This window comes from Nerophis ophidion, linkage group LG06 (genome assembly GCF_033978795.1).
Source record: "Nerophis ophidion isolate RoL-2023_Sa linkage group LG06, RoL_Noph_v1.0, whole genome shotgun sequence".
In the NCBI taxonomy this organism is placed as follows: domain Eukaryota; kingdom Metazoa; phylum Chordata; class Actinopteri; order Syngnathiformes; family Syngnathidae; genus Nerophis; species Nerophis ophidion.
Window position 1 is genome coordinate 60,307,437 of NC_084616.1, and position 24,106 is coordinate 60,331,542.

Below are 24,106 nucleotides of genomic sequence, written 5' to 3' on the forward strand. Positions count from 1 at the left end.
GCAGCCCTAATCGGCCTACAAGCTACGGTGTACCGGTTGAGACGCATAATAGATTTAGCCCTTTAGCTAGTCCTACACCCCAGTCTACCGGGCACCACACTTTAGTCATAGGGGACTCCATCACCCGAAACATAAAGCTTAGCAAACCAGCCACAATTAAGTGTATTCCCGGGGGCAGAGCACCTGACATTGAAGCTAATCTTAGGGAGCTAACTCGCAACAGGTCTAGTAAACACGTACGGCAGGCTAACCGCACCACTAGTTATGCGAATATAGTAATACACGTTGGCTCCAATGACGTTAGGATGAGACAATCAGAGATTACAAAGAGAAACATAGCCAGGGCTTGTAATCTCGCCAGAAAGATGTCCAGGCATCGAGTAACTGTCTCTGGCCCCCTGCCTGGGAGAGGCAATGATGAGAGATATAGCAGATTAGTCTCTCTTAACAGGTGGCTGGATAGCTTCTGCAGACAACAGGGATTTACGTTTATTGATAATTGGCCCTCTTTCTGGGGCAAACCTGGCTTGCTGAGGAGAGACGGCCTTCACCCTAACCAGGACGGCGCTATCCTCTTGTCTCGGAACATAGACTTCGCATTGAGCCACATTTGACTAACTGCACTAGAGCAAGCCCGGTCACAGGCAATTACAGAGCCTGCTAGCCTGGGTATGGAGTCAGTTAAGTTAGAACTAGCCAGCGCCAGGCTGGATGATCCCTGTACACATAGCAATTTTCGTAGAATAATACACAACTCACAAAATGTTTTTTCTACTGTGTCTATGACTACGTCAGAGTTAGACATGCGCTCTACTGAGGTGGCAAATTATGATGCGTTCAGTTTATCGCAGCGCCAAGTAGACAATCTGAAAATTCCCGTCATATCAATTCCTAGATATGGTCGTAATTATTTTAAGTACACTGCGCATAATAAACGTAACATTATTAATATTGCTACGACGGATAATTTCATCAACAACTCCTTAAAACAGCCCACTACCTATAATATGGGCTTTCTAAACATCAGATCTTTGTCTCCCAAAACGTTATTAGTCAATGAGGTCATTAGAGACAACAACCTTAACGTCATCGGTCTTAGCGAAACCTGGCTTAAACCAGACGACTTTTTTGCGATAAATGAGGCATCCCCTCCTAACTATACGAATGCGCATATTGCCCGTCACCTCAAAAGGGGAGGGGGTGTCGCACTAATATACAACGAAAACTTTAACTTTAGTCCTAACTTAAATAATAAATATAAATCGTTTGAGGTGCTTTCTATGAAGTCTGCCACACCTCTGCCTCTGTGCCTGGCCGTTATCTACCGCCCCCCAGGGCCCTATTCGGACTTTATTAGTGAATTCTCAGAGTTTGTTGCTGATCTAGTGACGCACGCCGATAATATAATTATAATGGGGGACTTTAATATCCATATGAATACCCCATTGGACCCACCGTGCGTGGCGCTCCAGACTATAATTGATAGCTGTGGTCTTACACAAATAATAAATGAACCGACGCATCGCAGCGGCAATACGATAGACCTAGTGCTTGTCAGAGGTATCACCGTCTCCAAAGTTATGATACTCCCGTATACTAAAGTAATGTCCGATCATTACCTTATAAAATTCGAAGTTCAGACTCATGTTCGGCAAGCTAATAAGAATAATAACTGCTATAGCAGCCGCAACATTAATGCTGCCACAACGACGACTCTTGCGGACCTACTGCCCTCGGTAATGGCACCGTTCCCAAAGTATGTGGGCTCTATTGATAACCTCACTAACAACTTTAACAACGCCCTGCGCGAAACCATTGATAGTATAGCACCGCTGAAGTTAAAAAAGGCTCCAAAAAGGCGTACGCCATGGTTTACTGAAGAAACTAGAGCTCAGAAATTATTATGTAGAAAGCTGGAACGCAAATGGCGCACGACTAAACTTGAGGTGCACCATCAAGCATGGAGTGATAGTTTAATAACTTATAAACGCATGCTTACCTTAGCTAAAACTAATTATTACTCAAATCTCATCCGCATTAATAAAAACGATCCAAAATTTTTGTTTAGTACTGTAGCATCGCTAACCCAACAAGGGACTCCTTCCAGTAGCTCCACCCATTCGGCAGATGACTTTATGAAGTTCTTTAATAAGAAAATTGAACTTATTAGAAAGGAGATTAAAGACAATGCGTCCCAGCTACAACGGGGTTATAGTAACACAGATACGATTGTATATACGGCGGATACTGCAAATATCCAAAATAGTTTCTCTCGTTTTGATGAAATAACATTAGAAGGATTGTTACAACGTGTAAATGGAATAAAACAAACAACATGTTTACTTGACCCACTTCCTGGGAAACTTATCAAGGAGCTTTTTGTATTATTAGGTCCATCAGTGCTAAATATTATAAACTTATCACTTTCCTCGGGCACTGTTCCCGTTGCATTCAAAAAAGCGGTTATTCATCCTCTCCTTAAAAGACCTAACCTCGATCCTGACCTCATGGTAAACTACCGACCGGTGTCTCACCTTCCCTTTATTTCGAAAATCCTCGAAAAAATTGTTGCGGAGCAGCTAAATGAGCACTTAGCGTTTAACAATCTATGTGAAACCTTTCAATCCGGTTTCAGGGCAAATCACTCGACTGAGACAGCCCTCGCAAAATTGACTAATGATCTATTGCTAACGATGGACTCTGATGCGTCATCTATGTTGCTGCTCCTCGATCTTAGCGCTGCTTTCGATACCGTCGATCATAATATTTTATTAGAGCGTATCAAAATACGAATTGGTATGTCGGACTCAGCCCTGTCATGGTTTAACTCTTATCTTACTGATAGGATGCAGTGCGTCTCCTATAACAGTGTGACCTCGGACTATGTTAAGGTAACGTGTGGAGTTCCCCAGGGTTCGGTCCTTGGCCCTGTACTCTTCAGCATCTACATGCTGCCGCTAGGTGACGTCATACGCAAATACGGTATTAGCTTTCACTGTTATGCTGATGACACCCAACTTTACATGCCCCTAAAGCTGACCAACATGCCGGACTGTAGTCAGTTGGAAGCGTGTCTTAATGAAATTAAACAATGGATGTCCGCTAACTTTTTGCAACTTAATGCAAAAAAAACGGAAATGCTGATTATCGGTCCTGCTAGACACCGACCTCTATTTAATAATACAACTTTAACATTTGACAACCAAATAATAAAACAAGGTGACTCTGTAAAAAATCTGGGTATTATCTTCGACCCAACTCTCTCCTTTGAGTCACACATTAAAAGCGTTACTAAAACGGCCTTCTTTCATCTCCGTAATATCGCTAAAATTCGCTCCATTTTGTCCACTAAAGACGCCGAGATCATTATCCATGCGTTTGTTACGTCTCGTCTCGATTACTGTAACGTATTATTTTCGGGTCTCCCCATGTCTAGCATTAAAAGATTACAGTTGGTACAAAATGCGGCTGCTAGACTTTTGACAAGAACAAGAAAGTTTGATCATATTACGCCTGTACTGGCTCACCTGCACTGGCTTCCTGTGCACTTAAGATGTGACTTTAAGGTTTTATTACTTACGTATAAAATACTACACGGTCTAGCTCCAGCCTATCTTGCCGATTGTATTGTACCGTATGTCCCGGCAAGAAATCTGCGTTCAAAAGACTCCGGCTTATTAGTGATTCCTAGAGCTCAAAAAAAGTCTGCGGGCTATAGAGCGTTTTCCGTTCGGGCTCCAGTACTCTGGAATGCCCTCCCGGTAACAGTTCGAGATGCTACCTCAGTAGAAGCATTTAAGTCTCATCTTAAAACTCATTTGTATACTCTAGCCTTTAAATAGACCTCCTTTTTAGACCAGTTGATCTGCCGCTTCTTTTCTTTCTCCTATGTCCCCCCCTCCCTTGTGGAGGGGGTCCGGTCCGATGACCATGGATGAAGTACTGACTGTCCAGAGTCGAGACCCAGGATGGACCGCTCGTCGGGACCCAGGATGGACCGCTCGCCTGTATCGGTTGGGGACATCTCTACGCTGCTGATCCGCTTCAGATGGTTTCCTGTGGACGGGACTCTCGCTGCTGTCTTGGAGCCACTATGGATTGAACTTTCACAGTATCATGTTGGACCCGCTCGACATCCATTGCTTTCGGTCCCCTAGAGGGGGGGGGTTGCCCACATCTGAGGTCCTCTCCAAGGTTTCTCATAGTCAGCATTGTCGCTGGCGTCCCACTGAATGTGAATTCTCCCTGCCCACTGGGTGTGAGTTTTCCTTGCCCTTTTGTGGGTTCTTCCGAGGATGTTGTAGTCGTAATGATTTGTGCAGTCCTTTGAGACATTTGTGATTTGGGGCTATATAAATAAACATTGATTGATTGATTGATTGCTTTAATGGCTTCATATACCAAATGAAATAGCTTTGAAATCGGTAAGCACAACCAGAATAATTCCATACATTAAGAACACCGGGTTATAAGGGGCACTGTCGATTTTTTGAAAAAAGTACGATATATATTTTCATGCAGTTTAACATTTATTTTCTTTCACTAAATGATCAATTATCACTTGCAACATTTAATAACATTTTTAAGAAATTCCCATCACATGTATCAAATGAAAAGTGTGCAAAAGAGGATGATAAGTATATTCCCAATGGAACATTTGAAGTTTTGGTGTTCTTTAATGGCTTCATATACCAAATGAAATTGCTTTGAAATCGGTAAGCACAACCAGAATAATTCCATACATTAGGAACACCGGGTTATAAGGGGCACTGTCGATTTTTTGAAAAAAGTACGATATATATTTTTATGCAGTTTAACATTTCTTTTCTTTCACTAAATGATCAATTATCACTTGCAACATTTAATAACATTTTTAAGAAATTCCCATCACATGTATCAAATGAATAGAAAAGTGTGCAAAAGAGGATGATAAGTATATTCCCAATGGAACATTTGAAGTTTTGGTGTTCTTTAATGGCTTCATATACCAAATAAAATTGCTTTGAAATCGGTAAGCACAACAAGAATAATTCCATACATTAGGAACACCGGGTTAGAAGGCGCACTGTCGATTTTTTGAAAAAAGTACGATATATATTTTCATGCAGTTTAACATTTATTTTCTTTCACTAAATGATCAATTATCACTTGCAACATTTATTAACACTTTTAAGAAATTCCCATCACATGTATCAAATGAAAAGTGTGCAAAAGAGGATGATAAGTATATTCCCAATGGAACATTTGAAATGTTGGTGTTCTTTAATGGCTTCATTTACCAAATAAAATTGTTTTGAAATCGGTAAGCACAACCAGAATAATTCCGTACATTAGGAACACTGTCAATTAGGGGCACTGTCAATTTTTGGAAAAAAGTACGATATATATTTTCATGCAGTTTAACATTTCTTTTCTTTCGCTAAATGATCAATTATCACTTGCAACATTTAATAACATTTTTAAGAAATTCCCATCACATGTATCAAATGAAAAGTGTGCAAAAGAGGATGATAAGTATATTCCCAATGGAACATTTGAAGTTTTGGTGTTCTTTAATGGATTCATATACCAAATAAAATTGCTTTGAAATCGGTAAGCACAACCAAAATAATTCCGTACATTAGGAACACCGGGTTATAAGGCGCACTGTCGATTTTTTGAAAAAAGTACGATATATATTTTCATGCAGTTTAACATTTCTTTTCTTTCACTAAATGATCAATAATCACTTGCAAAATTTAATAACATTTTTAAGAAATTCCCATCACATGTATCAAATGAATAGAAAAGTGTGCAAAAGAATGATAAGTGCCCTATAATAAAAAAAAAGCTGGTCAGATCACTCAGGGAAGTGGCTCCCTGGAAATAGCCACATTTTATAACTGTCTGTATTACTTTATTTACAGTGATTACTGAATCGTAATCATTATCAAATTGTGAGGTGCCCAAAGATTCCAGTTCCTACTGGCAATGGAGAATAAATGAACAATAATAGATGACCAAAAAACAGAATTATTAAAACAGTTCTTACAGGCAGTATAGTTACTGCTCAGAAGGGTTGACACCGCCCCATGTCAATAAATGTAAAATGTAAATGATAGTTTAATATGACAGGGTGAAGGGAAATCATTCAGCCTAAGATAAGGATGTACAAGGGCCTATTTCAAGGACGACATGATCCAAGGTCGTATTATATAAAGTAATCATTAAAAATGATTCACTTGTTAATCTATTCCTGTTTCATCCTTTGGTTCATTTTTTGCCTCTCCTTCAAGTGAGCGAAGAGCTCTAAAGAGCTTAGTGGTCCATCCATTCACATGCAAAAACCATCCAATGTAGATTTACTGCAACAGCTTAATATCCTACTGTGTCTATGTGTGTGCATGCGCATGTGTGCATTCATGCATGCTCTTTTTTTTTTTTTTTGCTACGCTGGGAGCATGTTCTGCCATCCCCTCTGCCCTTGGCTCTTGCACATTAGCATCTGAGCATGGCACCACACTGGGGCATCCAGGATTCATGTTTTAGTTTCTGAAAAGCCAGACCCCAGATCTGGTTTTGTGACGGTAAGCTATCGCCAAATAAATATACACCATAAAAGTCAAAGTGCACGTGAACTCTGAGATTTAAGAAGCACAGCTGTCCACCTAGGAATGAAACACAGTCATGTTTACTGATATTAGGGGCAGGGAGACGGTGCAAGCAGTAGCAGATGTACAATTTAGAGCAGAAAAAAATATGTCAAAGGCAGAGGGAAGAGAAAAAAATATGTTGAAGCATAAAAACGGCATGATGGAAAATAAAAGAGACAGAACAAACAGGCTGCAAGCAAGCGCAAGAGAGCTAGGGAAAGAGCGAGAGAGAGAGAGAGAGAGCTTCAGTGATTCCCACACTGTCTTGCTGGCTGGCACTGAGCGCTGTGTTCTGATCCGGCCCCTCTGATGGGGTTTCATGCTTGTAGGCAGTGTTGGGGACTCTGAGAGCAACGCACTTTTCCGAGCCTCATATTGACTTATTTGAAAATCCTGCTCACTGACCATCTCAGCCCACCAAGATGAGACTCAGGACAACTCATCTTAGACTCAATGATGGCTAATGGATGCTGAAGAAGGGTCAGTCACTCGAACCCAAAAGGGAGATAAAAAAGGACAGCAAACTCAAGTGGTCGAAGGACGCCTTGCAGATATGAGAGGTAGGAGAACTATTCAGGATTATTTTGCTTCAAAGGTATATGAGCATATGAAGGTGGGCTGCTGCATCTCAGCATGCATAAACTATTGTATAATACACCAATGGCGTTGCCTAATTGTAATAATTGCTGAATCATAAGAGCAATAATCATAACATTCAACGGTGTGTTTTGTCTAATGTTGCAATTTCACATCACTCTCAGAGGATCCTTTCACCAAAATGCAATGCATCGGCTAACTTAAAGTGGAAGCCACTAGCTGTGACTTGTGTGTGCCCATCATTGCAAGCCTCTCTGCATGCCTACTGGGGGCTGGAGGGACACACAAACACAGCATCAAAGCACAGAGGCTTTTTTTGACCTCGTTCTAGAGCCACAGCACTCCACTGAGCTGATGCTCTTTGTACGTGTGGCCATGCAAGTGCTCTGTATGTACTGGTAATAATGTGTTCAAGGAAATACACTTAAGAATATACACTACTGTAGCTATAAAAAAAAGTGCTGTAAACTCATCATACAAACATCACACGAAATATTAACCTCAGCAGCCTTCTCAGATATTTAATTGAAAGAAACTACACAATATGATTGGTCAGAAATATTTAAAAACTCAAATTTCAATTCAAAGTGCAAACTTGTGCCAAGTTAGAGTACTATTTAAAACATAACAGGAATTGCAAATGAACAGTTAGTACAACCTCCAGTAAAAGGCATTATATCAATTCATATTATGGCAGTGAGCTTTGAATAAACTCCTGATGGCTAAGTTGAGAGAAGCGCACACAATCCCAGAATTTGATCTCGATGTGCTTGTCAATGTTTTGATTAGTTGTTGGAATGCTTTCTCATCCCAGTTTGATTTTAGTGCTCACATTTTGTAAATAACCTGCCTATAGGCCATTGAACTGGCGGCACCAGAATGACACCAAACCAACCCCTGACAATTTTGCATTTTGTTGCATAGAGAAATTTGAACCGCTGTAAACCCATTGGCAAATCCTTGCATTGACATCTTAACCTTGCCAGCATACTTGGAACACTGGGGTCCAAACTTGTGACTTACATAACCAAGGCGTTGAATTACCAGTAAAATGGAAAAACATGATGCCTCTATATTGAGGCTGTTCTCATATACATGTGATTTATGACACCAAAAAGACTTGCAAAGTTCAGTAAATAGATATGATCAAAATAGTATCAATCTCACTGAGATTCCCAAGCCATTTTGAGAGTTCCTGAGCAAGCCAGTCACATGATCCGTGACGTACAGTTAGGAACCACAGATAACTTCTCCATCAACAACAATGCTAATAAGGCACATTTTGTGAGAGCCACCAACGATTACTTTGGAAAAAAATATGACACCGAACCTTACATTTTTGAGCCTGAACATAAAGAGGATGAGAAATAAGTTTTAGAAGTTTAACTGAAACTTTATAGCATTACCTGCATTGCTCAATGCTTAACATACAATCCAACCATAATAAAACCAACACTTACTGTAGCAATTTCACTCTCACTCGGATTTCGACCGATGGGACGCTCACACAATCCTGTTTAAATGAAGAATCGATCACACAATTTACGGAGGGTTACAAAAAAAAAAGTTACCCAAACTAGTGTCCTTTGTGTCTTTTTCGTTGTCTCGGGTGATGTCAAAGTCAACCAGTCTCGCGGTCGGTCCATGGCTACATTAGTCTACCGCCAGGTGAGAGATGCATGAATTATAGTTTAGAATGAACTTTTAGCAAATTTGAGACGAACAGAAGCAGTTGCCGGCTTTGAGTATCAACAATAGCAGTGTGAGCTAGCATTAGCTCACAGCTATTAATGTGTCACTAGATAGGTTGTCTGCATAGGTGCTTATAATAACAATATTGCTCATATGTGGTTATTTTTAAGGTAATAACATGTAAAATAGATTATTATTGGCTTTTTGTTTTTTTTTAGAATTTATGGGCGCAATAGAGGACCCTTAAGATCTGTTGATTCTATTGTCAGCTTTTTATTTATAATTTTAAATGCATAAAAAAATCGAACATAAGTGTTCTTGTCTCATGTAAATTTTTGCAGTTTTCCAGTATGACTGATCTGTTGGTATGATCAGAGTGTAGGAGCGGTCCTCTTGTGATGTCTTTCGACCACGAATCTACAGAAGTTGCCGGCACCATTCGGAACGGAATATTCTAAATGGCCGACTGAATTTGTGGCATTTTGTGATTTGTAGATGGTACTTTCACATACTTTGTAGATTGTAAGTACAAACAATTGGATACAATTTAATGGATCCAAAGAAACATAATCAGGCATATAAAGTCCACTTGTTTTTCCATTTAAGTACTATAAGTCCTCTCCTTTTTGGCAGCTACACATTTTTTTTGCAATGTGATTCGCTGTTACTTGTTTCCGTCAGATGCAGTCAGTGGTCATTTGATTAACTTTTAACTAGCAGCATTCCTCAATGTTACTTTTTATGTCCCTTTTTTAATCATTTGGGCTATTCAACTGGTGGGCTGCACATTTTTGGCAGGAGATTCTAAAAAAACACTAGAGAGCTGTCACAGACATGATCTTTGACCAGCTTTTTTCGCAGAAGCTCCTTAAAAACAGCAGAGCGCTCCTGTAACTCGGAAAAAAATACATTGACCAAAATCATTTGTCTAATGTAGAGGACGCTAATTCTCCAGAATATACCAAATATGACTAATAGTGAAGGCAGAAGTCTGACTCTCAAGTCCTTAGCTTTCTATAAATGCAGCTCCCAAAACAACGTTGTTGATTATCCTTGTAATAAGGCAATACTTGATACACTGCACCAATGAGTTCAGGATCTGTAAATACACAATTAGCCAGCTACATTCCCAGGCTTGGGCCTTAACTGCATTTCATTTAGCCTCTAGCTAGTCCAGCCAATGCTATAAATACTGCTGTAATGTTACAGGAGGAATGGACTTGTGAAGTCTTCTCAAAGGGAATCAGACACCCAATATCTGCTGTGTATGGATTTGTGTGTGGGCAGAGTGTGGGTGAGGGGTTACATTACGAGGCTTTGACGTCACAGAAGGCGTTTGTCGAAGCAGACTGAAAGGGTAGGCGTGAACATCATATTCTTCTTTATTAGACTCAGTCTTGTGCTATCTTCAACTGTTTAAAAGTAGGCATATATGCATTAATATATGGAAGTCACGACAATACTGTGGATGAGTTTGAAAATTTTACCCGTAAACCCGTCTCATTGGATTATTAAAGACACTCTCTGCTTTAGGATAGTGGCTGATTAGTGAAGGTATGGGAACTCATGCAAAAATGTATTTGTTATCCTCTCTTAAAATTAAAACATCATAAAAAAAAGGAGAACAACGTGAGAGCTCAGCCCTCGCCAAGATTAAACACCTAAATTCTGCAGGTGGTTTTAATATCAGGAATAATTTGTGGATTTGTTTTTAAAAATGGTAAAACTATACACACATGCATATAGATATCTGGATTTGATTTTGGATGTGGACCAACATGGCACAGCCCACCAAATTGTATAAGTTAAGAAAAGTTAAAGGGTACCTATGATAAATGTTGCATTTTCTGACTTATAAGTGTTGCTACTATGTTGGATACTCATGTTAAATGCATGCTTTTTTTTGCAATGCCAAAGCGTCAAATCATAAGGTCCATGCATTTTGGCTTCAGCTTGTATTCGATCAGCAAGTGTGCAGGTCGTTGTGACCGAATGAATTTAAAAATGTTTATGAAGTTTATTTTTGATCGATTTTGGAAAATAAGTAGCGGTGACAAGTGCAATATACATATCTAAACGGTGTACATTTTCAAAAGATACTTTGTAATACTTTTGGAGAAGGTGGGGCGTTGCTTCATTTGGTATCTGGGAACGCCTCCAGATTCAAATATCTTTTGGACAAACTTCAAAAATGGGTGGTAAAATCATATACCAAAGCAAATCCAATACATAATATCTAGAAAAGTGTTTTTCAACCACTGTGCCGCGATACACCAGATACAGTCTGGTGTGCCGTGGGTCGGCATAGCTCGGTTGGTAGAGTGGCCGTGCCAGCAACTTGAGGGTTGCAGGTTCGATTCCCGCTTCCGCCATCCTAGTCACTGCCGTTGTGTCCTTGGGCAAGACACTTTACCCACCTGCTCCCAGTGCCACCCACACCGGTTTAAATGTAACTTAGATATTGGGTTTCACTATGTAAAGCGCTTTGAGTCACTAGAGAAAAGCGCTATGTAAATATAATTCACTTCACTTCATCTAATTTCACCTACTTGGGTTAAAAATATTTTGCAAATTATGTGTTGTTGTTGAGTGTCGGTGCTGTCTAGAGCTCGGCAGAATAACCGTGTAATACTCCATATCAGTAGGTGGCAGCTAGTAGCTAATTGCTTTGTAGATGTCGGAAACAGCAGGAGGCAGTGCGGAAGTAAAAAGGTGTCTAATGCTCAAACCAAAAATAAACAAAAGGTGACTGCCACTAAGAAAAAGGCATTGAAGCGTAGCCTTCTATGCAGAACGAAACTAAAACTGAACTGGCTACAAAATAAACAAAAACAGAATGCTGGACGACAGTAAAGACTTGCTGTGGAGCAAAGACGGCGTCCACACTGTACATCCGAACGTGACATGAAAATCAACAAAGGAGAATAAAAACAACTGAAATGTCCTTGATTGCTAAAACAAAGTAGATGCGGGATATATTGCTTAAAGGAAGACATGAAACTGCTACAGGAAAATACCAAAAAAAGAGAAAAAAAACACCAAAATAGAAGCGCAAGACAAGAACTAAAACACTACACACTGGATAACAGCAATAAAATTAAAATAAGTAACGGCGTGATGTGACAGGTCGTGACAGTACACCTACTTTGAGACAAAAGCTATAGTGATGCATGGTTAGTTATGGTTTAAATTCATATCCAACAATTGCAACAACAACTTTTTACTGTCAACTGAGTTTCGTTTTTTAATGAGTTCTGCTGGTGGTGTGCCTCTGGATTTTTTCAATGCAAAACATGTGCCTCGGCTCAAAAAAGGTTGAAAAACACTGCTCTAGACCACAAGGGATGTTTTGAAAGTAGATTAAAATCATCATAAAACACCTTCAAGTAAATATACACCACATACAGTAAACGAACCAAGACAGATGATATCAATATAATATTACATAATAAACTATCCTGTTTTAACCTATTATTTCTATTTTCCCCACAGCAGTGATACTGGTGTGTTGCCTCCTCTCCCTTCTCTCTCAATCACATGCCTGTCCCAAAGAGTGCAGCTGCAATGCAAACACCAAAGTTGTGGACTGCAGGGGTCGAGGCCTGTATGACATACCTCGACGATTACATCCAGACACCCAAGAGTTATATCTTCAAGACAATCGAATCAGAGGCCTTGGATCGATGGCTTTTCGAGAAATACCGCTTGTTCGCATTCTCGATCTATCAAACAACTCGATAACATCTGTTTCCCCAACTGCTCTTCTGGGGCTCAGAACTCTGCAGCGGCTCAGCCTGGCCTACAACAGCCTGAGAGAGCTTGACAAGCGGTTATTTGGACCCATTCATTCACTTTCACACCTTGATGTTTCACACAACAGGTTAGGCATCACAACTATCTAAATCAGACAACAACGGGATTTTAATGTAATTGTGCTCATTTGATATCATGTTGTTTACCTTGTCCCAGCCTGTGGGGCTTGTCCGGAGCCATGGGTGACAATCTGAGGAACCTGAGCCACCTGGGGCTCGCCCACAACAGGCTAACACGATTAGACCGATCCCTGCTGGAGACCTTGGCCCGCCTGGACAGCCTCACACTACGAAGCAACCCATGGAAGTGTGACTGCCACCTTATAGGCCTCAAACTGTGGCTGGAGACCTACCTCTTCAAAGGTGAGAGCACCGCTTTGACAATAAGCAGAATGTAATCAATGTAATGTAATAAATTCCCAAGTGTTTCATATATTATTAGACATAATGAAACTATTGAAGATTAAAATAATTACTGACTGATTGCACATAATATATGGTTTCATAACCTCATGTAATCCAATCAATACATAGTGTGGATGTGGATTAAGTGTGCATGTGTTTGATGTGCAGTTGAGTAAAGCTATATCAGTTTGGTTCATATAGGACAATACTCACACAGTATTGCATTAAGTGCATTGTATTAAGTACAGTACTGCTTCTATCAACATTACTGGAGCAACCAAAAATGATTCCCGGGTGCGGCCACCGGTGCTGCCCACTGTTCCCCTCACCTCCCAGAGGGTGATTAAGGGTGATGGGTCAAATGCAGAGAATAATTTCCCCATACCTTGTGTGTGTGACAATCATTAGTATTTGAACTTTAAATTAGGGCCTGATCTAATAAAGGTTTGCGTGTACTAAAACCTGATAGCACATGCTAAGCTGATCTACTAAACATGTGCAAAGTGGATTGTGTCTGTTAAGTGAACAGAATAAGGCGTGCAATCCAGTTTGCGTCTCATTCTTCAATAACATGCAAAATATATGCCAATCATCCAAACATTCACAATACTGCGGGGGGAGAAGATGCAAATATAATGATTTAGCACACACAATGTGATTTATCAACACTAGGGGTGTAACGGTACACAAAAATTTCGGTTCGATACGTACCTCGGTTTAGAGGTCACGGTTCGGTTCATTTTCGGTACAGTAAGAAAACAACAAAATATAATTTTTTGGGTTATTTATTTACCAAATTTGTAAACAATGGCTTTATACTTAAGCTGCAATATGTATCGCAATATAGATTTTAGGCCAAATCGCTTATTCATATTGGTACATTCTTTCCTTGCCACACTTTTTGGACCAGTCTACCTCAGGGGTATCAATTGTGCCGCCCGCGGACCAGATAGTTTGCTAAGTATGAAAATTAGCCTGCTGTTCTAAATGATTCCACTAGATTCTTTGCATCTTTGTAGATGATGCTACATATGAACAAAACAAACCACAAGGTAGTACATCAGTTGAGGAACATTTTTAAACTACATAAATACCAAACTGCAATTTGATTTTGATGTGAATGTTGTCTGTCTATCTGTGTTGGCCCTGCGATGTAGGTGGCGACTTGTCCAGGGTGTACCCTGCCTTCCGCCCGATTGTAGCTGAGATAGGCGCCAGCGCCCCCCGCGACCCCGAAAGGGAATAAGCGGTAGAAAATGGATGGCTTTATACTTTTAACATTGGGAACACTATAATAATTCTGCCCACGTTAATCAACATTAAACTGCCTCAAGTTGTTGCTTTGATTAAATAAAATGACAAAACCTTTCTTCTACATATAAAAAGTGCAACATTAAACCGTTTCAAGTCAACTCATCATGCTTAATTTATTACAGAATTTGGGAAGCCTGTAGTTGACTTTTATTATGCACACACACACACACACACACACACACACAGCAAAATGTGCTAACGTTACGCTAAATGCTAATTAGCCTTCACCTCAACCCAGAACTATGAGAGAGCTGAGCTTCAGTTTACGTTTCTAGAAGGTCAACGGGCTCATAGTGATGTTTGTAATAGTTGTGAATGGGAAGTGTTTTTTTTATAATTTGGGGAGTGTACGATGTCAGCTGCTCACCTGCTAAACACATATTTGCTCATCTCGACGCCGGAGCACTAACTCCATGCTTTCTGAATACGCCCTGCTGACTGGCTGTTACATCGCTCTGAATATGCCCTGCTGATTGGCTGTTACATTGCTCTGAATACGCCCTGCTGATTGGCTTTGTATGTAACCAATCAGATGGTTGTGTGGGCGGGACAATGCTGGGTGCTCACTGCTCAGACAGAGGCAGCTGCAGAGCAGCTTGTTAAGACTTTAGTGTACAAACTCGTTCGATACACCTTTGTACCGAACCGAAACCCCCGTACCGAAACGGTTCAATACAAATACACGTACCGTTACACCCCTAATCAAAACATATCACCGTTATGCGAGCATTATTTTGCGTTCTATTGAGAATGAGTCAAAAAGACGTGCAAAGTGACAGTTCCACACAGGGCTACAGGATCAGTGCTTGCGCTGCACATACGGACAATGAACAGATAAGAATACTCCGTCCTGTGTGTGTGTCAACATTTTTAATGGTTAGAAAAAGAAAAGTGAGACATATCTTCTATTTAGCAACATCATTTTATAATTTTTGGGCTGATAGAGGACTACGGGGGCTGATTAAGACAAATTTGATTGACACGTTTTGGTGTTCTTTGATATGGTTTTGTCACGATCTGGCAGCTTTTCTGCCACCTGTCTGCTTTTTTGGGTTGCACTGCCTGTTTTTTGGGTCACGAGGCAGAGCAACCTTTGCGCAGACTTGAACTCCATTTTTTTCCTGACTACTCTCTAGTTCCTTCACTTGAAACCGATACATTCCTGATGGTTCACCCTTCCAGTCGTGTTCATCTCCTCTGCTTTGGCTCCACTCACAATTCTTGTTCGTGTGGCTCTACCCCGGCGTTGCCATGTAGTGTTAACTGTTTCCTTTCCACACCTTTTATGTCTATCATTAGTTATTTCTCCTCACTCCTTTTTGTGTGTGCTTTATTTTATTTTTTTTTCTTTCTATTGGGGTTCTACTCCATTAAAGCTGATCGTGACAGTTTTATAATGTTTTTTGTTTTTTTCACTCAGACTATATATTATTAACATATCTCCTAAATAAAAAAAAAAAAACTATGCATTTTTGCATCCTGCGTCTTTTTTCATCGATGGCGGTGGAAAAAAATGTGGGTTTCATTGTCTGGTGGTGTGGTTCTCCCTTAGGCTTAAGGTGAGAAGCTCTGTCATTCGGGAGGCACTCAAAGCAAAGCTGCTGCTCCTCCACATAGAGAGGAGCCAGATGAGGTGGTTTGGGCATCTGGTCAGAGGAGTTTAAGGCACGTTCAACCAGTCGGAGGCAACGGGGAAGTGGGACTAAGTGGCTGGGGAGAGGAAAGTCTAGGCTTCTCGGCTTACGCTGCTGCCCTCGCAACTTGACCTTGGATAAGCGTAAGAAAATAGATGAATGGATGGTTTCAATGTAGATGCACTGCAGGACTGCTTGTAAATGCCCATAAAAAGTAGTATGTGTCTCCTGCTTATATAGCAAAACGCCACAGGTAGGTCATTTAAATAAGGCAGTATGCACAACTTTACAATTGCTTGACCAGTATTAGAAGATCCGATGCAAAATTCCCAGTAATGTTTTTGTTTAATCCTCTCCCCCCTGTCTACTGCAAAGGGTCTCAGCAAGTTGGCTCGACCTCTTTCGGTCCCCTACGCTTTTCTTCACCTCTTGCATGCAGTATCTTCTCGGCCTACATCTTTGTCATTACCCCTCCTCCAGGAAAGCCGTGGCCTATCGCTCCTTTTTTTCCCTTGAGGGTTTCATTCAAGGGCAGCTCTGGTGATGGATGTTGAAGGTTTCCGAAGTGTGTGGCCAATCCATCTCCACTTCCTTCTTCTGATTGTAACTTCGACTAGCTCCTGACCTGTTTTTACGAGCAGTTCCTGGATACTGATATTCTTGGGCCACCAAGTTCCTAAAATGTGTTGTAGTCTTGAGATGATGAAGATCTGGAGTTTTTTCTAATGAATTGTGTCTTGGCCCACCTTTCGCAGCTCTATAGTAAGATGGACTTTACATTGGATTGAATTTGGTTTTGGTGGAGATGTTCCTGGATCTTCAGAATGGTTTTAGCTGGGCAAACACAGCTTTGACCTTCCCTGTGCGTATGTCTTGTTTTCCCCTCCATCATTGCTATGAAAAATTCCAAGCTAGGTAGTCATTCACCATCTCCAGCTTTGTTCCTTTTCAGCACACAGGTTTGGCTTTCCGAGCTGTTTTTTACCAGGTCTTGAGTTGTGCTTGAGTTTACCCGTTTTCTTCCTCATCTGGTTGATGCTATGGCTCAGGTCTTCAGGCATATACATCAATGTTCACTGTATCTCTGTCCTGCCTTCTTTTGTAGTTTCCCTCATTAACCAGTCTAGTGTAGTGATGAAGAGCAGCAGGCTCAGGAGGCAACCCTGTCTTACTCCAGTGGTCATGCTGAAGGGCTCCATCAGATCCCCTTAATTGAAATACCGTGGCATAATGCTCCTCTGGGTGCTCCTCTCAGTTGCCAGCAAGTTGCTCTGCAGAATAATCCTAAACCGTACAGCAAATGCTATGGAGTCTGAACTGAGAGACAACCAACCAAGGGCTCCATCAGATCCCCTTCATTAAAATACCGTGGCATAATGCTCCTCTGGGTGCTCCTCTCAGTTGCCATCAAGTTACTCTGCAGAATAATCCTAAACCGTACAGCAAATGCCATGGAGTCTGAACTGAGAGACAACTAACCAAGCTACCGCCCAGATAGATCGTAACTCTGAGAATCATTGTTGAACAGTCAACAGAATTAAGCTCGCAACTGTATGCTGACTTCATTGACTACGCAAAGGCCTTTCAATCGGTTGACAGGTCCACACTATGGATCATTGTGGCCCGCTATGGAATCCCCACAAAGATCAGGTTGAAGCCTTCTGCACCAACTGTTAAGCTGTGGTAGCCTATGAAGAACATGTACACTAATACTACACACTATTCTATAGTTTGCACACACTGTATATTAGGGGTCGCCAACCTGTCGACCACAATCCTACAAGTGGATCGCGAAAATATTAGAAGAGTAGTCTTTAGAAAGGGTTATATTACAATTTTTTTTCTTACATTTAAAACACTTCCTTGAGGTCTACATAATAAGTAATGGTGGTTCTTTGGTCTAAAATTTTGTATAGATCACGTATTACAGACTAACAAACCACTTCCGGACCTTCTCTTGGAGATGGGCTGTTTTGTGGGCTGTCTTATTTATGTGCCTCTACTTCGACAGCATCTTCTCCCTGCCAGGCATGGTATAGCTTTTAGCGCTTCTATATTGAGTCTCCTGAGATATATACCGTATTTCCTTGAATTGCCGCAGGGTATATAGTATGTGCCTGCCTTGAATTACTGCCGAGTCAAACTCGCTTCCCAAAACAATTAGTGCATACTTAGTATTACCGCCTGGTCAAACTCGTGACGTCACGAGTGACACTTCCCCTGTCATCATTTTCAAAATAGAGGAGGCTGATTTCAATACCATTAATTTGAAATCGCATAAAGGGAAGAAAATTAAGAGCTATTCAGTAAGATTTATGGTCCAAACTCACATCACACTCAAATTTTTACTGTATACCTTTGGTAAGTGCCGGAGTGAGAAGAGGTATTAAAATAATTAGCGCATGCTTACTTTTACCGCATGCCTTTGGTAAGTGCCGGAGTGAGGAGAGGTTTTAAATTAATTAGGGCCCGGCGGCAATTCAAGGAAATACGCTAAGTCAAAACTATACGCTACTTTGCATTAGAAATTCCAACAGCGTAAGATGCATGTGCATGTAAGAGCCAATCTGCCCACAACAAGAAGATACATACATATATATATATATATATATATATATATATATATATATATATATATATATATGTGTATGGCGTAGTTTTGCGTAAGCCTGGGCTGGACTATTTATATGACTGCTAAATTATATCCTTGCAGTATTAGATCGAGTTGGTCAATGGATGTTGCACACTTTCTTTAAATTTTGCAAACTACAATTAAAACAAAAAACGAACAATCAGCCTTGAAACCAAAATGTGTAGTGAATAAAACAATAGAGATCATCCAGTCAGGAAAAAAAGGGTCTACAGAAAGTGATAAATGAAATACTGATTGAGTATGATCACAGAAGGCGGCCGCTGAGGTCCGACTATTAATCATAATAGACTTCATAGAGCCAATTCAAAAAAGCCGTTATAGGCTAGATAAATTAACATTGCCTCACAAGCCCATGCATGAACTGGTTGAAGCTGAGCTGTGACTCAGGTCATCTCTATAGCGAGTTGCCAAAAGGAATTTAACACAACTGATGACATATATCTTTGCTCTCAAGGTGGTGCAGTGGATGAGGTGCTTTGCTACCAGCCTCTCGAGATGAGGGACAGAGACCTACAGAAGGTCCCTTACCAGCTTTTCCATGCCTGCATGACCACCAGCTACCATTACCTATTTGCCAACATCCATCATCTGGAGTCGGAGCGGCTGCTGCGAGGCCACATCCATGGTAACCACGCTCACCCTTCAAGCCACGCGCTCCATGTCCCAATGGCAATGGGGGAGGGCTTTGGCGGTGGTGGAGGAAGTTTGCCGGAGTGCGAGCCCAAGCAAAGGCACCGACCAGTCAACTTGCGTCACGCTATCGCCACAGTGATCATCACCGGTGTAGTTTGTGGGATAGTGTGTCTGATGATGCTGGCCGCAGCGGTTTACGGATGCGCATATGCTGCCATCATGGCTAAGTATCAGCGAGAGCTAAAGAAGAATCAAGAGTTGGCGGCAGCTCGCGCAGCCAAGCTTGCCACACTGGATGAAAAGGAACCACTGGAGAACGCTATTGCCTAGAAGATGGTGACACAACTTTAAACGTGGGTCTCAACCCTTTAACTCAAAAATATTTGGATGCCATACAGTGGGGCGAAAAAGTATTTGGTCAGCCACCGATTGTGCAAGTTCTGATGACAGAGGTCTGTAATTTTCATCATAGGTACACTTCAACTGTGAGAGACAGAATGTGAAAAAAAAATCCAGGAATTCACAATGAAGGAATTTTAAAGAATTTATTTATAAATTATGGTGGAAAATATGTATTTGGTCAACCATTCAAAGCTCTCACTGATGGAAGGAGGTTTTGGCTCAAAATCTCACGATACATGGCCCCATGTATTCTTTCCTTAACACAGATCAATCGTCCTGTCCCCTTAGCAGAAAAGCAGCCCCAAAGCATGATGTTTCTACCCCCATGCTTCACAGTAGGTTTGGTGTTCTTGGGATGCAACTCAGTATTCTTCTTCCTTCAAACATGACGAATTGAGTTTATACCAAAAAGTTATATTTTGGTTTCATCTGACCACATGACATTCTCACAATCCTCTGCTGTATCATCCATGTATCCATTTTGGTATAAACTCAACTCGTCGTGTTTGGAGGAAGAAGAATACTGAGTTGCATCCCAAGAACACCAAACCTACTGTGAAGCATGGGGTGGAAACATCAAGCTTTAGGGCTGTTTTCTGCTAAGGGGACAGGACGATTGATCCGTGTTAAGGAAAGAATGAATGGGGCCATGTATCGTGAGATTTTTAGCCAAAACCTCCTTCCATCAGTGAGAGCTTTGAATGGTTGACCAAATACTTATTTTCCACCATAATTTACAAACAAATTCTTTAAAATTCCTACAATGTGAATTCCTGGATTTTTTTTCATATTCTGTCTCTCACAGTTGAAGTGTACCTATGATGAAAATTACAGACCTCTGTCATCCTTTTAAGTGGGAAACTTGCACAATCGGTGGCTGACTAAATACTTTTTTTGCCCCACTCTACATGTGTGTGCATGTGTGACTGTGAGAACAGGGAGAGAGATGTCTAATTGTGATTCATGTTCGTAGCGTCTTCTAAAACATGGGTAGCTAATTTACACAGGTATTTCTCTATGCAGTAAATAAATGGAACAGTGCGCAAATTTCAAGGCACAGGGCAAAGTGGGGGAAAAAAATAATATATAGCATAATATTTTCTCTGAGAGATGCATATCACAGATACAGTAGATGCAAATTGCTAAATGTATTGCTCTGTATTTGTAGATCTTAGTAAATCTCTGGTATTTGAAATGAATTTTTTAGATGTTGTTCATGGTTATCTTGTCTAATTTTGAATTTCATAGTTGGCAGCTCATCAATATTGTTATATTTCATTTGTTTGTAAAAAAAAAAGGACACAAAGAGTGCTTGTGTCATTATTTATGCCAATTGTGGGTGTGTGCGCTGAAAGCTCATTTATGCAGAATTACATTGTTTGTGCCTAAAAATGTGATATAGTTTTACAGAGAAAATGTGTTTTATTAAGGATATTTTTCTGACAACTCTTTCAGGGACAATGGGTACATTTTTAATGCAATAACAAAACTTGGACTCAGCCTTGTTGTGTTTCCACAACTTCAGGGGTTCACATGGCTTATTGTCCATTATTGTACTGCTGCACAAAATCCCATTTACTCGTACAAACATTTACTGTCCAGTCACTTGAGATGTTGTTTGTGAGTCAATTATGTAAAGGTAAACATGTCTATTAGTATGTATTGTACAAAATAAATACAGACATTATACCTAACTGCAAAATTTATACTGATCATATATTTGAGCAGTTTCTTGATTACACATTTGTATAATAGGAAAAGATAGACGTTCCAAATGTACCCACATTATTTTTTATACGGAAAGAAAGGCATTTGGGTGAAAAATGATACCTAAAAACACGTACCTTGCCAAACGATAAGATCTTATAATAAAAGGTCTTCACAGCACTGATTGGAAAATTAAAAATGTATTAATGATATCAAATAAAATAAAAATAAAATGAAAAAAAAATAAATAAAGCTGTTTTAAAAAAAATCATAAAACGTTAAATCAAAGGTGTTCAAAGTGTGTGACAGGGAATCTGCCCTTAAAAAACATCATTCGCCTAAAGGCGCTCCTCATTAAACACATTTTCTGCATCATATTTTGCAAAGTGTTTTGATCATCCCAGACCACAATCCAATTTGTTTTCCCTCTGACATAACTAAAGTCATTTAAGCAGGTTTGAATAATTTGTCTTTATTTCCCCTGAAGTCTTTGGGGACCTTCTGAAGCAAGACATACCAAACACTTTGAAAGCCCTGTTCTGAGGATTATAAGAGTCATTGGAATGTGTGCGCCGACTATATGATTAAATGTGATTAGCAATTTCTCAACACAACCAAATCCAGAATTATGAAATTTATTACACACCATAAATGTTGCTTATTTATTCATATTTTGAATTTTAAAAAAATTATTTTCACAATTTAATTTCACAGGCACTTTTTGTAACAAAAATGTTTTTAATAATTTCGGTATTTTAATAGCTTTATTGTTGTGTTTGGTCAAGTCCCTGCCTTCTCTTTTATGGTGTCTGTTTTCTTCAGTTAGTTAGTCCCCAGCGAGCCACACCTGCAACAAATCTCTACCCAGTAGTATTTAAGCTTGTCACCGACAGCTGGGTCCTGCCGATATTGTCTCCTGCACCTCCCATGTGCATGCTCCTGCTTCACTTCATCAGTCCTGGTATGTTCATCCATCCATCCATCTTTTTCCGCTTATCCGAGGTCGGGTCGCGGGGGCAGCAACCTAAGCAGGGAAGCCCAGACTTCCTTCTCCCCAGCCACTTCGTCCAGCTCTTCCCAGGGGATCCCGAGGCGTCTTCCCAACGTGTCCTGGGTCTTCCCCGTGGCCTCCTACCGGTCGGACGTGCCCGAAACACCTCCCTAGGGAGGTGTTCGGGTGACATCCTGACCAGATGCCCGAACCACCTCATCTGGCTTCTCTCGATGTGGAGGAGCAGCGGCTTTACTTTGAGCTACTTTCGGATGACAGAGCTTCTCACCCTATCTCTAAGGGAGAGCCCCGCCACCCGGTGGAGGAAACCCATTTCGGCCGCTTGTACACGTGATCTTGTCCTTTCGGTCTTGACCCAGAGCTCAAGACCATAGGTGAGGATTGGAACGTAGATCGACCGCTAAATTGAGAGCTTTGCCTCCCGGGTCAGCTCCTTCTTCACCACAACGGATTGATACAGCATCCGCATTACTGAAGACGCCGCACGGATCCCGCCTGTCGATCTGACGATCCACTACCCCCACTCGTGAACAAGACTCCTAGGTACTTGAACTCCTCCACTTGGGGCAGGGTCTCCTCCCCAACCGGGAGATGGCACTCCACCCTTTTCCGGGAGATAACCATGTACTCGGACTTGGAGGTGCTGATTCTCATTCCGGTCGCTTCACACTCGGCTGCGAACCGATCCAATGAGAGCTGAAGATCTTGGCCAGATGAAGCCATCAGGACCACATCATCTGCAAATAGCAGAGATCTAATCCTGCAGCCACCAATTCAGATACCCTCAACGCCATGACTGCACCTAGAAATTCTGTCCATAAAAGTTATGAACTGAATCGGTGACAAAGGGCAGCCTTGGCGGAGTCCAACCCTCACTGGAAACGGGTCCGACTTACTGCCGGCAATGCGGACCAAGCTCTGACACTAATCATACTTGGAGCGGACCGCCACAATAAGACAGTCCGTTACCCCATGCTCTCTGAGCACTCCCCACAGGACTTCCCGGGGTACACGGTCGAATGCCTTCTCCATGTCCACAAAGCACATGTAGACTGGTTGGGCCAACTCCCATGCACCCTCAATGACCCTGCCAAGAGTATAGAGCTGGTCCACAGTTCCACGACCAGGACGAAAACCACACTGTTCCTCTTGAATCCGAGGTTCGACTATCCGGCGTAGCCTCCTCTATAGTACACCTGAATAGATCTTACCGGGAAAACTGAGGAAGGCCTGATATGTTGTCTCTCCTTTTTCCTGAAATCCCCCACCTCTTTGTGTTTGCTTCCTAACCTCCCTGAGGTAGAGATGATTTTGTGTCGGACCTTTTGCTCGTCTCAGTGCGCCCTGGCCTTTTCCCCTGCCTAACACCATTCATGGTGTGCACTTCTGCCCCATCGCCTTTTGTCACACTTTTTGGACTTATTAAATTTCCCCTTTTTTGTAATTCTACCTCGCCTCCCGTTTCTGCATCCTGGGGTCAACTCCTTGATTAGGTCATAACATTTTTATATCTACTCTATCTGGTTTTAATTACAAAACTGCAAGAAAACGGATGCGGAAACAACTAAATTAGCATAATTTAAGAAAAAAACACATTTAAAATCCATGTGATA

At 41.1% G+C, this 24,106-nt stretch overlaps 2 protein-coding genes across 4 annotated transcripts in view; one reads left to right on the plus strand and one right to left on the minus strand.

Moving 5' to 3' along the window:
• The window catches only part of cacna2d3a (calcium channel, voltage-dependent, alpha 2/delta subunit 3a), a 308,948-nt gene that overhangs the window by 39,347 nt on the left and 245,495 nt on the right, over nt 1-24,106 (minus strand). The gene's annotated exons all lie outside the window — the stretch shown is intronic.
• On the plus strand, nt 6,865-19,914 carry LOC133555036 (leucine-rich repeat and transmembrane domain-containing protein 1). Of its 2 annotated transcripts, none has more exons than XM_061904457.1 (4): nt 6,865-7,192; nt 12,417-12,801; nt 12,891-13,096; nt 19,194-19,914. In XM_061904457.1, exons 1-4 carry the CDS (start codon nt 7,096-7,098, stop codon nt 19,700-19,702), a joined length of 1,197 nt encoding a protein of 398 aa, XP_061760441.1. In that variant the 5' UTR covers nt 6,865-7,095; the 3' UTR covers nt 19,703-19,914. The 2 variants fall into 2 exon arrangements, with proteins under 2 accessions (XP_061760441.1, XP_061760440.1); XM_061904456.1 differs by having other exon boundaries at nt 6,867-7,192; nt 12,414-12,801; nt 19,194-19,908.